Source organism: Arvicanthis niloticus, chromosome 26, assembly GCF_011762505.2.
Source record: "Arvicanthis niloticus isolate mArvNil1 chromosome 26, mArvNil1.pat.X, whole genome shotgun sequence".
In the NCBI taxonomy this organism is placed as follows: Eukaryota; Metazoa; Chordata; class Mammalia; order Rodentia; family Muridae; genus Arvicanthis; species Arvicanthis niloticus.
In genome coordinates this window covers 13,501,698-13,514,022 of record NC_133434.1, presented here as the reverse complement: position 1 = coordinate 13,514,022, position 12,325 = coordinate 13,501,698, and the positions used below count along the sequence as shown (strand labels likewise).

Genomic DNA, 12,325 nt, shown 5'->3' with positions numbered 1-12,325 from the left:
CTTCAGCACATGGATAAGTAACAAAGAATCCTGGTACAGACTAAGACCAATGGCATAAACTGGAAATGGTGTGCTAGTCATTCTTGATTGACAACTTGACCGGACCGAGAGATGCTTAGATTACTAGTAAAGCCCATGTTGGGCAAGTCTGTGAGGTATGCAGAAACAATTGCCATGGCAACTGGCTGACACTACTCAGTAGGTTGGAACCTGGATAAAGGAAGTAGAGGAGTGGAGAAGGGAGCCAGGCAGCACACGCAGGTCTCACTCTTCCTCAGCACGCGTGTCTACAGAGACTGCCTGCATCCGTGGGCCAGCCTTCTGCAACCTTTTATTGTGCGCTTGCCTTCAGAAGTTCTCAGGAGGGCTTCCAGAGCTTCATCGTGGGTCCTTTGTTAAGGGTCCTCTAGTTCTGAGCAACTCCTGGCTTTTGCGCCTTCTGTAGCTCTCGGCATTGCATACAGCTGTTGCTAGACGGTTCCACCCTTTTATAATACACTAGACATATGAAACTGTTGGCTCTACTTTAATGACAGAATATGCACTTAGAAGGCTGGGACATTGCTTTTATCCTCTTTCCTTTTCTATGTGTGACATGTTAGGCAAGATTAGCTCCTTGCCTATGAGGGTATCTTTGCACAAAAGCAAAAAAACCCTTTACCCCACAAAAGCTCCGTGACTTCAGGACTCCAAGTTCTAATCTGCCTTTGAAGGTCAAGAGAAAGAGCTAGAACACCCCCTTGTCCCCAGCCTGAAACCACCAGACCCCAGCAGATGGACTCGAGAGATTCTCTGAAGAGTCTAAAAGCCAAGAGCTGCACTCCTGCACAATGTGTGCACACAGACAAGGCGCTCCCTTGGTGCATTTGAGGTAGAAGTTACACCTAATAAATTAAACAAGATTCGACAGGTAAGTTGCTATGATAAATTTAACTAGGGCAAAGATGGGATCCCTGGTCTGCACGGAGCACAGGCTGCCCAGGATTCAGATGGTCTGTGTCTACAGTCATGGTGGAAGAAGAATACATTGACTCTGAAGGAAACAAGGAGACACTGGTTCTGCCTTGCACTTCCTAGAACTACAGGCTCAGAGTGCCACGGCTGGATGACTTAAGGCAACAAGATAATGCTGTCTCATAATTCCGGAGGCCAGATGTGTGGCACCCAGTGTCCGGGGCTGCACTTTTCACACTATCCAGGAAAGGATCTGCCTTCGTCCATTCTGGGCTGCTGAAACCAGGCGTACCAGTCCACTTCCCATCATTGTAACCAAATACCGGCCACGCCCAAACTACAGAAGAGAAAGGTTTGTTCCAGTTCACGATCTCAGGAATGTCGGTGAGTGCTTGCTGGGCCCTGATGCTTTGAGGCTTGTAACAAAGCTGCATGACTGTGAGTGTGCCACCCCAGGGTGGCTGCATGGTGACCAGGAAGTAATGAAGGAGGAAAGAGGAGGGACTAGGGGCCCAATATCCCCTTCAAAGGTGTGCTGGGATAGCATTGGGAAGTCCTTATATAGACATGGGCGTGGCTCACAACATCAGAATTCAGTGGAAGAGCAACTAAGCAGGCGGGAGAGACACACAGGGTGGGGGCAAACCATCAACTCATTCCCACATTACCAGTGTTAATTCATTCATAAGCTCTCATGGCCTGATCATCTCTTAAAGCCCTGCCTCCACCTCTGTTCTAACCTGGGAACTCTGCAGGGTGCCCTGAAACCTAGAAGGATCTTTCCTTGACTCTCCCAGGCTTCTGAAAGCCACAGATGCCCCGGGCTTGTGACAGTGTCATTTCTAAGTCTGTCTTTGCCTTCACATGGTTATCTTCCCCGCGCGTCTTCCTATTCTCCCCACCGTGTCTGCCTGCGTCCCTTGTTTTCTGCTAAGAAGCCAGTCCTGCTGGACAGCAGCTCCATCCTACTTCAGCCTGATATCCACCTCAACTCATCATCTCTGCACTGACTATTCTGAGGGTCTGCATACACGTGACTTTTTGGCAGACACTACTCAGCCGACTGCAGGCACCACACCACCCCAAAGAAAGATGCCCCAAACTGCCAATAAAGATAAGAGTACATGCCATGTGAAAGGGACCAATTCCAGCTCTGGAGCCCTGGACAAGTGACTTGATTTTTCTGAGCCTTTACTCTCACACTGACTACTTGGGGGTTGCTTAGAATGTTGATGTTGAGACAGTGTCTGTGGCTGTTTGTGTACGGTGTTTCTTCAGCCACAGGTAACTTTTTCCCTCCGTGATGTCCGATAGGACACCGATACCTTGACCACCTTTTCCCAACCCTGTGGCGTCTGCAGGGCTGTATTCCACAGCAGCAATATTAGCTTTCTAGATGATTTAGGGAGCTGATGCACTCAGAAGACATTTCCAAAGTCCCTCTGCAGAAGATCAGAGAATGACCATCTTACGACTCCAGATTCGCTGAAGGCCTAAGGGGCTGGGATAGAAAGAGCCCAGTGTGTTTTTCTGTTAGTCCTTCCTCGCCTGGACTACCCACTGCCTTGACTCAGGCTCCTGCATGCACCCCAGTTTCTCTCGAGCAGAGTTGAAATAGCATCAGGTAATGGCCTCCAGAATGACATCAGATTTCACCCTCTGCAAACAACACAAAGTGCCTGGAAGGAGCTCCTGCAGGTGAAAGCAACACGGGAGTGGGCCAATTAAAGCTCACACAGAGGTTTAAGGGCATCGGGAACACATCTGATGTGCTGACTGTGTGAGAGGCCACAGCTGCCGCTAGAAACAACTCCACAGAAACTGGGGCAATGAGTCTCACCAGTGTCTTCTCGGTTCTTCCTAGTCACAAATGGGAAAGAAGCCAGCTCCTTCCCGTCAGAGGGCAGACCCCAGGCAGCACTCTCTCCTCCCACCTGCCTTCCTGTGGAATGTTACATCATATAATCTCACAGCAGGTTGAGCTGTGCAGCTGCTGAAACACCCAGGTAACTGAAGCCAAAAAAAAGACGCACCCTGTCCTTCCCCACATAGCTCAAAGAAGGGGCTGCACTTGGGTAAAACACATGACCATCGAATCGATAAAGAATCAATGATGCCTAAGGAAGAGATGACAATGGCATGTGTGATCGAAAGTCCATTTTGATGGGACAGAGTCACTCAATGCTCATTTTCATCTTACTGTCTGTATTTAAGATTTTCTGGGTACTCTGTAAGCATTTTATCACAACAGTCCCCATAGGCAAGACCTATTACTGTCCCGTTACAGAGGAGGAAGGAGAGGTACAGAGAGATTAAGCAGCTTGCCCAAGGTGCAGTAGCCGGCAGACAATGGAGCCACGATGACACGGATTTAAGCTATGCATGAAGGTTATCCCGAGCATGTGCTGTGTACATAGCTGGGTCATGAGAAAGTGACCGAAACAGTCTCTAAACAGATTTAAAACAAAAAGCCCGATCCCAGAGTCCTCCTTGTCTGCAGCCTCAAATGCACAGCACTCAGTGAGCAAAGCACATGAACAAGCATGAGGACGTGAGTTCAGTCCCCAGAACAAGGCATGGCAGTGCTCACCGGTGATCCCAGTACTGGGTCAGCAGGGACAGGAAGGTCTCTATGGCTCCCTATGTAACCAGCCTAGCTGAATCGCTGGGCTCCATGTTCAGTGAGACGCCCTATCTCAAATAACCACCTGTCATTGCAGCACTCAGAAGGCTGAGGCAGGAGGATTACAAGTTTGAGAGTTGTCCTGGGTTATATAGTGTATTAGTCGGGGTTTCTATTATTCTGATTATTACACCATGACCAAATAGCAAGTTGGGGAGATTACAGTCCATCACTGGGGGAAGTCAGGATAGGAACTCAAGCAGGGAAGGAACCTGGAGGCAGGAGCTGATGCAGAGGCCATGGAGTGGTGCTGCTGACTGGCCTGATCCCCATGGCTTGCTCAGCCTACTTTCTATAAAACCCAGAACCACCATCCAGGGATGTTACCACTCACAATGAGCTGGGCGTTCCCCCATCAGTCACCAATTGAGAAAGTGCCGTACAGCTGGATCTCATAGAGGCATTTCCTCAACTGAGGCCGCTTCCTCTCTGATGACTCTAACTTGTGTCAAGTTGATACAACACCCGCCAGTACATATGCTAAGTCTGAAGCTACTCTGAGCTACATAGACTCTGTCTTAATGGAAAAGAAAGAAGAAAGTGTCCTGCATAGTTTCATGTCAACTTGACACCAGCAAAAGTCATCAGAAAAGAGGGAACCTCAAGTGAGAAAATGCCTCCCTAAGATCTGGATGTAGGCAAGCCTGTAGGCCATTTTCTTAATGAGTGACTGATGGAGAGGGCCCCGCCCACTGTGGGTGGAGCCATCCCTGTGCTGGTGGTCCTGGGTGCTGTAAGAAAGCAGGCTGAGCAAGCCAGTTACAGCAAGCTAGTAAACAGCACCTCTCTTGCCTCCAGGATTCTGTCCTGTTTGAGACCCTACTCTCACTTCCTTCAGTGACTAATGGTGACATGGAAGTGTGAGCCAAATAAACCCTTTCCTCCCCAAGTTGCTCTTTTGTCATAGCAATTGAAACCGGACCAAGTCAGAAAGTGTCCTCAAAAGGCAGGTGAAAAGACAGAGATCGGACTCAGAATCAATCTTGTTCTTGGCCTAGTTGAGGGGAAGATGCCTGGCTAATGGAAAGATCTCTCTCTCTGAGTCTGCTACCAAGTTATAGAGGCACAGTAGCAACTTCTCACCACAACCTCCGATGCATAGCTGCTCTGGTGCTCCAGGGGTCTGAGAAGCTTCTCAGAGGTTCTAGAAGGGCTGCAGCAGCCACTGTAGACCCTCTCCATGAACTGTGTATGGCAGAGTAGAAAGTCCTGAGTCTCCTAGGCCATACAACATGGATACCGACTCCATCTAAGCTTCAGCGTGCTCTTTTGTAAAATAGACTGCAGTGCCGTCCACGTGATTGAGTGAACTAACGTGACATTGTACAGAGGCCTAAGGACATCACTCAGAGGAAGACATGCGGCGCTGACCAAATTTTACTCTCTGAAGCTTATTTGAGCAACTGTGCCCCTGTCATTCTGTCAAGCCCCTATATGTCTTTACCCTCCATGTGTCCAGAGCCTTGGTAAGTGTGGACCAGATTGGCTGCTCCATCAGCAGGGGCCACAGAAATGTCAGCTCCTCAATAACAGAGGTGAACAAAGAATCTTTGGGAGCACTGTTGAGGTTCCGTGTCTCTAGATAAATGACAATTCTCTTAGAAAGTCAGGGAATTGATGGGGAACCCCACTTTCACCTCCTTTCCATGATGCGGGTTCCTCCTCCTATCCCATAGGATGCCCAAGTACTCACTCCTCTCTCAGGGTACTGCACAGCAGACGGTGTGAATGGCGTGGATATGGCTGGCTCCTGCCCATCCACTGCACCCTTCTTTACCTGACTTCTTGAATAAAGTCAGACAAACAGATCTGTCATTGAACTGATCTTGAATTACTTGGGTTCAGAGGGCGATTCAGAGGGATTTGCCTTTATCCCGTTCTAACTCTGATTTTAGCCTGCCTCACAAACAGTAGTGTCTTTTTGCTCCTAAGATCATAGGACCACCACCAGGGGTAGCAGCAGCAAAGAGCTCTCAGGGGCAGGTAACTCCTTACCCAGTGAACTTGAAAGCAGGATTCAGGTTGAGTAGGTGAAGGGATGTGGGCACTAAAATCTACATTTCTGTCAAACTCTCGGGGGCACACCTTGGTCATGTCTTAAGCAGAGAGCCCAACAGGCTTGCTTTAACAGGGTGTTTGAAGGTGGAAGTGCAGGGTGTGGGCTGACTAAGTTCTCTGAGAGAGATCGTTTCTATTTTCTCCAACCGTAGTGTCTAACACACTGATAACACCATAGGAAACATCCCTTGGGTGGGTGGATGGTCCAGTATGGTTGGATGGAGAGGTGACCACTAATGTTAAGATCAAATGCACAATCGGAAACAATTATCCAGTGAGATGTAGTTCTATAAACTGGGGGTAGAGCAAAGGTGTGGGGGTGAGAGAGGGGGAGACGGCTGCAAGTGAGGATAGAAAGAGCAGCAGATCATGGAAGGTAAGAGTCTCCCAATCCCAAGGCATTCTCCTTGTGTCTGGAATGTCTTTTTAAATTTAGCATGATTTTTTGAGTGTATCCTATCTCCTTCAACAGACCAAGGCAGGTGCTCTCAGGCCCGACTCTTCTCCCCTAACCCTGAACTAGGAGACCCACAATCCCTCTCTGCTTCTCTTGCCAACCTTACCTGCAGCTGTCTAACCCCATGCCTTTGTTTACCCCCAGTTTATAGACCTATATCTTGCTGGATAATTGTTTCCCACTGTGCACAAAAGAGCCGTATACACAGGAATGGGGAGAATAGCTCTGTTCTCCTAGTCTCTCTCAGGTAGCAGATACATCACCTGGATCATCTCCTTTAACTTCCATAACTATCTGACAAAGCCATCCCTGCATGACCCCTGTGTAGTGAGGAAGATGGAACTCAGGAAATAAACAAAATGTCACAGCCAAATAGTGATTGAGATTAGGGCATAAAGGCCATGCTCTTAACCTAAGTTGCAGGTTAGGTGAAGCTTGAAGCATAGATCATACATATTTACCTATATACACATATATACACACATATATATACACATATATGTACATACACATATATATATACAAATACACATACATACGCATATACATATATACACAAATACATATATACACATATGTATGTACACATATACATATATACAAATACACATACATGTACACATATAGACGCATATACATATATACACAAATACATATATACACAAATACATATATACATGTACATATATACATATACAAATATACACATACATACACATATACATATATACACAAATATATACATATACATATGTACATATACATATATACACATACACATATATACACACACATATACACATACATACATATATGGATACATGCATAAATGCATATATACACATGTAAGTTACTTTTATCATTATTTTGCTTTCTTCTTTGAGATAGTCTCTCACTGTGTAGCTCAGCCTATACTGCAACTTTCCATGTAGACCAGGCTGACCTCAAAGTCAAAGAAATCTGCCTACCTCTGTCCCCTAAGTACTGAGATTAGAGATGTGAGCCACCATATCTGGCTTATTTTTACTCTTCGTGGGAGGGGGGAGGTGGCAGAGGTGTGCATAGGAGCCCATGGTGGCCAGAAGCACAGGTGGCTGTGTGCTGCCCAATATGGGTGCTAGGAACTGAACTCAGACCCTCTGAAAAAAAATGGCGTGAACTCTCAACCACGCATTCTCTTTAGCCCCTGAATCCTATATATGATGAAGAGGCGTGTGTGTGTGTGTATCTACAAAAATTACAAAACCCATATGACAATGAGAATAGACTACTGGAACCCTGTAGATAGCCTTAGGAGGGGTCAGATGAGTGAGGGGAACAAAATCCCCAGGGTCACACCTGGGGGAGAGGAGCAGGGAGAAAGGGGAATCTGCTGCAAGGGAGAGGAAAGGATAAACAAGAAATCATTGGTGAGAGAAGAGGCTGGAAAGCTAGCAGGAAATCTAAAGGCAGGGGGAGGGGCTGGGGTGTTCTTTGGTTGATAGAATGTTTACCTAGCATTTACAAAGCTGTGGGTTCCATCCCCAGCACTGCATAAACCAAAAGTTATGATGCACACCGTATTCTCAGTATTCAGTAGGTAGAGGCAAGGAGAACTGACGTTCTTGTCATTCTGGGCTAGAACAGTGAATTAGAGGCCAGCCTGGGCTACAGGAGACCCTGCACCCTACCCACACCCATACCCATACTCCCCTCCCCCAAAAAGGCTGAGGCCTCCCGCTGAAGATGGAGGTATGGCTTAGCTGTTCACATAGGCACCTGGGAAAGGCAGGCCTGTTTACAGGCCACAGGGCCTCCATCTCTGAGCTGTTTATGTTCTTCCTTTGAGTATCACAGCCTATTCAGTCCTGCCTCCTTCTCAGGCCTCTGCATTGGTTCCCAGAATCATCTGGGAACTGGAGCCAAAGCCTGAGCCAGGAGTGCTGAGTAATCACCCTGCTGCCAGCCCTGCCCTGCAGCAGTCCCTCCTGGTTCACCTGAGCACTGGGTGAGGGGAAAAAAAAAACAAAAACAAAAACATATAGGCCAAATGTTTATCCTGGCACAGACTGGAACCAAACAAGGAAGGCCTGGCTGTAAGTGACCCACTGCTGAAATTCTTCTTTGAGAAGGAGAATTTCACTGTCTAATGAAGCCATGCCATGGCCCCAAACTTCCTGCTCTAAAGGTCTCTGTCTGGGTTGGGGAAGTGTGAGACCCTCACAGACTCAGAAGGCCCTGATCCTATAGGTTGGCCTCAGATGGAACCAAGGCTTTTCAACATAGACCACATCGACCATATTCCCAGTGTTCTGATGTCTCTGTAGTGTCAAGATGGCAGCCCATCTGCCTGACAGGCAGTGGGAGAGGACCCAGGCTCCAACCACCACTGTTCTTCTGACAGAAATTTCTTCGCCACCCTCAACAGTCGAATAGAACAAAATGTTCTCCATGAGGTTATCCTGAGATGTCGAACAGAAGCACATTGCTAAACAGAATAGCCAAGACATATATCAAACTGTTCTCCAGGGAGAACCAGAAGTGAAACAGAATAGGATGTACATTTTTAACTTGTATGTGATGAGAGGTTTTGCCCCAGAGAATTCATAAGTGTCTAGGTCCCTTCCAGATGTACAGTCTGCTCCCAAAGTTCCACTTCACAGCCCCTGGCCTGGGGTGGGGGGTTCCAATCATCCTGTGTGGCAGGACATGAATAAGAAGTGAGCCTATGGAGAAGAGGACCTAGCCCTCGCGGTAGCACACTGGTGACTTTCCAACAGTACGCTATTTGAAAGGTGCATTGCCTGCCGGGTAGGTTGTTCATCAGCCCAACCCTTGACAGCTTCACTCTGAGTCTTGGGAAGGAAAGAATACACATCTTCCTTAGGGAAGAGATCTGCACAAACACCCCAATTCTACTGCCTGACACAAGCTGGCAATCTACCCTGCCAACTTCCTGCAAACCACCCCTCAAAAAAAAAAGCACCCCCATGGTGAGAAGTCACACAACCAGACGATGAGAGAGAAAGAGAAAGAGAAAGAGTTGTCTGCCATCACCTAGCCTCAGCCAATGCCCGCCCTCCTGCCTTCCTGGTTGGATGAAAGGCATTCAAGCAAAGGTAGGCTTGTGTAACACCTTAGGTGTGTCACCTGTTCTTAGGCCTATGAATGACTCCAGGTGTTGTCCCTGCCCCTACGACTGAGTGTCAGATTACAAGACACATAATCATTCCAGTTTGGCTACTTCACCAGTTGGGTTGTAGGACTTGACCAGCCCCATAGTCCTCAAGTCACTCCTAGATACAGTGGCAGGTGGTGGCTGGCTCGCTGAAGGAAGAGGATGAAGAGAATGCTGGCCATCCAGGAGCAAGGCCAGCCTTGCACTTGGGCCCCTTCTGCCCAGTGCTGACCAGGCCTTTCTGAGCTGCTTCCTAATGAGACTCTTTTGAGGACCCTCCTCTGCTGTCTTGGGTGACAGATCTAGCTCCAGGCTGTCAGAAAATTAGGAGGATTACCTGAGCAATATGGTAAGTACAGGGGCCCTGAGGGTGGGGAGGGCAGCTGTCCATAAAGGGCTCTTCAAGTAACCTGTAGGGGTCATTAACTGAGAATGTTATGACACCTTCCAGGTTTAAAAAAAAAAAAAAAAAAAAGAGGTCACCACCTCCACTTCCAGCCTCTCTTGCCCATCAGCTCCCCTCTTCCTCCATCATTAGCTGTTTTGGGAGGTAGGCATAGAAGTCAGGGCTGTCTTCACCCACCAAAGGCTTCTAAATCATGCTTGTTCCTTTGCATACTGTCTCGCATGTGTTCGATGGAGAATGTCATGGTTTCTTCCATGGCCAGGGCTACTTTGGTGCCACAGTGACCCTTGGACACTCCCTGAGAAAAATCACTCCTGTCCTTTATAAAGAAAACAGTGGCCGGGCAGTGGTGGTGCACGCCTTTAATCCCACCACTTGGGAGGCAGAGGCAGGTGGATTTCTGAGTTCAAGACTAGCCTGGTCTACAGAGTGAGTTCCAGGACAGCCAGGACTACACAGAGAAACCCTGTCTCAAAAAACAAAAACAAGAAAACAGTACAGAGATGCCCCCAAACAATCAGAGGTGTCTGTGAGGCTCTTCTATTTGTTTTCTTGAACGATCTTCTCCATTGACTACGGCATCTTCTGCTGCTGGCTTGTCCTTTCGTGGGGGACAACTGAGAACCAGGAAGGGGAAAAGATAATCACCAGGCCCAAGGTGGGAGCCAGTGAGTCTTGATTCCCCAATCCTCGGCAGCTGCTCGAGCACTAAAACAAAAGGGTTGGAGAAAGGAGCTGCCTCAGCCATGACAAAACAGGGTACAAGCTACCTAACACTTCTAATGACCTGCTAGTAAAAAGTCTGGCAAAATGCTAGCGTCCAGCCAAGGGCAGAACACCAGGGACTGCATTGCTGGTACTAGACCAGAGCTGAGACTGAAGCACTAACTACCTGCTACCTCCTGTGCAGAGGTGTCCCCATTGGGGTCCCTGGGGGAGGAAGGGAGCAGTGCTCACCTCCAGACTGTGGGCCATAGCTCTGTAGTGCTGAGGGTCCCTGGGGTGCCCCCTCCTGGATGAGCTGCTGACCTGGGCGTCATTTCTGATAGCTAACAGGAACAAAACCTGATGTAGAACTCAATATCAAGATGCTAGCTCTCTGAGAGGTCTTGAGACTTTAACTTCACTGAGATTCAACTCATCCCCTGCCCCTGTAAAAGGGAAACAGTGTGGTTCACAAAACCCCTGCCACACACACAGGGCAAGCAGAGAGATTGAGCGAAGCAACATGTGACTAGGCTCTGTAAACCAGGAAGCCCGAGCAAATGAGAGGCCGTAAATAATAAGGAACCCACTCCAGGAAGTGACAGCCAGGACCACGTCTCAGCCTGCCCTGCTGCCACCCTGGAATGAAAGCTGGGTGTTGCTGATGAGGAAGGAGGCAGACGGTCAGCATGGGTGAAGGGCCAGACCCTGGGGAACAGAGCAAAGGCAGGCAACATGACTGCTAGTCTGCAGAAGAGAACAGCCAGACTCTGGCCCTGAGCAAACCACTAAGCTACCTGTGTGTGACAACCAGCTCTTTCCCATTGATGAGGCCAGGATGAGCCCAGCTCTCAGCTCACAGGAGAGGAAGTGGTAGCCCAAGGCCAGGCTTAGCCCTCCCTGCTCTTCCCCTCTATCCTCCTGCCTCTCCCTGCAAAAGCTGGTCAAAGTCCAGCTGCCTGTTGACATCAGTTTCCCTTGAGTTTACTCTGCTGGTTATATCCAGGGAGAGCTACAGAGGCTGCTGGTATCTGACCAGGATAGGAATGTGCCATATGTCCTCTGCAGCTGAGACCAAGGGGAAGTTGGGGACCCCTGACTAGCCAACCTGGTCAGGATTCATTACTACTCCATAAGTCCTAAGCACAGTGCTCCAACGAGGGTATTATTAACCAAGCAAGGTAGGGCCATTATTAACACCTGAGGTCAGCCTCAACTCTTCAAGGTATTCCCTGTTGCTTCCTTTTCTTGCCTATACTTCCCCAAAGTCTTTTGTGGGCTTGGCTGAGGACTGTGGCAAATGAATAGGCCAGCCCTCTGGCAACAGGGGCCTGGTATCATGTGGAGGTCCCACTCAGACTGAAGCACAGACTCCAGGAGCTCTCTACTCTGGTGATGTCATCCTTGGCTTTGGGGTGGCATATTGAGAGCTAGGCAGTAGACAGAGCCTGGTGAAGCTCTCTCTTCATACCTGCTTCCCCATGGGAAAAGAACCAGATGTCACTGCAGCTCCAGGGAGCCAGATGCTCAATCCACCCTGGCCAACAACTGTTTGGCAAGGGCTGGAGGTATTGAGAAATATCTAAGTGCTTGCTTCCTTAGAGGTACTCACAAAAGCGGGATTCCAAGGCACCCCTGAGCCAAAGTCTCTCCAGGGTGGCTGGAAGCTCTCCCCAGAAGAGAAAGTGCTTGCTTTGGACTTCTTGAGGGATGAGCCAGCTATCTCCAGGCAGAGAAGCCAGGAAGGGTGTGTGTCTACATAGAGGGAACTTCATGAGACAAGCAAGACAGAATGGTGGTGCAGGGACAAGAGACAGCATGCTATGGCCGGGGCAAACTGTGTAGGGGGCAGAGAGGTAACGATGCACTCAATCTGATCCCTTCATCAGAGAACTCTGCCTCAGG

At 48.6% G+C, this 12,325-nt stretch overlaps 2 protein-coding genes across 3 annotated transcripts in view; one reads left to right on the top strand and one right to left on the bottom strand.

Annotated features, from left to right (window-relative positions):
- Positions 1-12,325, bottom strand: part of Smim35 (small integral membrane protein 35) — a 61,902-nt gene that overhangs the window by 43,995 nt on the left and 5,582 nt on the right. The gene's annotated exons all lie outside the window — the stretch shown is intronic.
- Positions 9,361-12,325, top strand: part of Tmprss4 (transmembrane serine protease 4) — a 31,926-nt gene continuing 28,961 nt past the window's right edge. Inside the window, exon 1 of the mRNA XM_076924969.1 lies at positions 9,361-9,658. Coding sequence (XP_076781084.1) covers positions 9,656-9,658 — 3 coding nt within the window. The 5' untranslated portion in view covers positions 9,361-9,655. The remainder of the gene's footprint in view (positions 9,659-12,325) is intronic.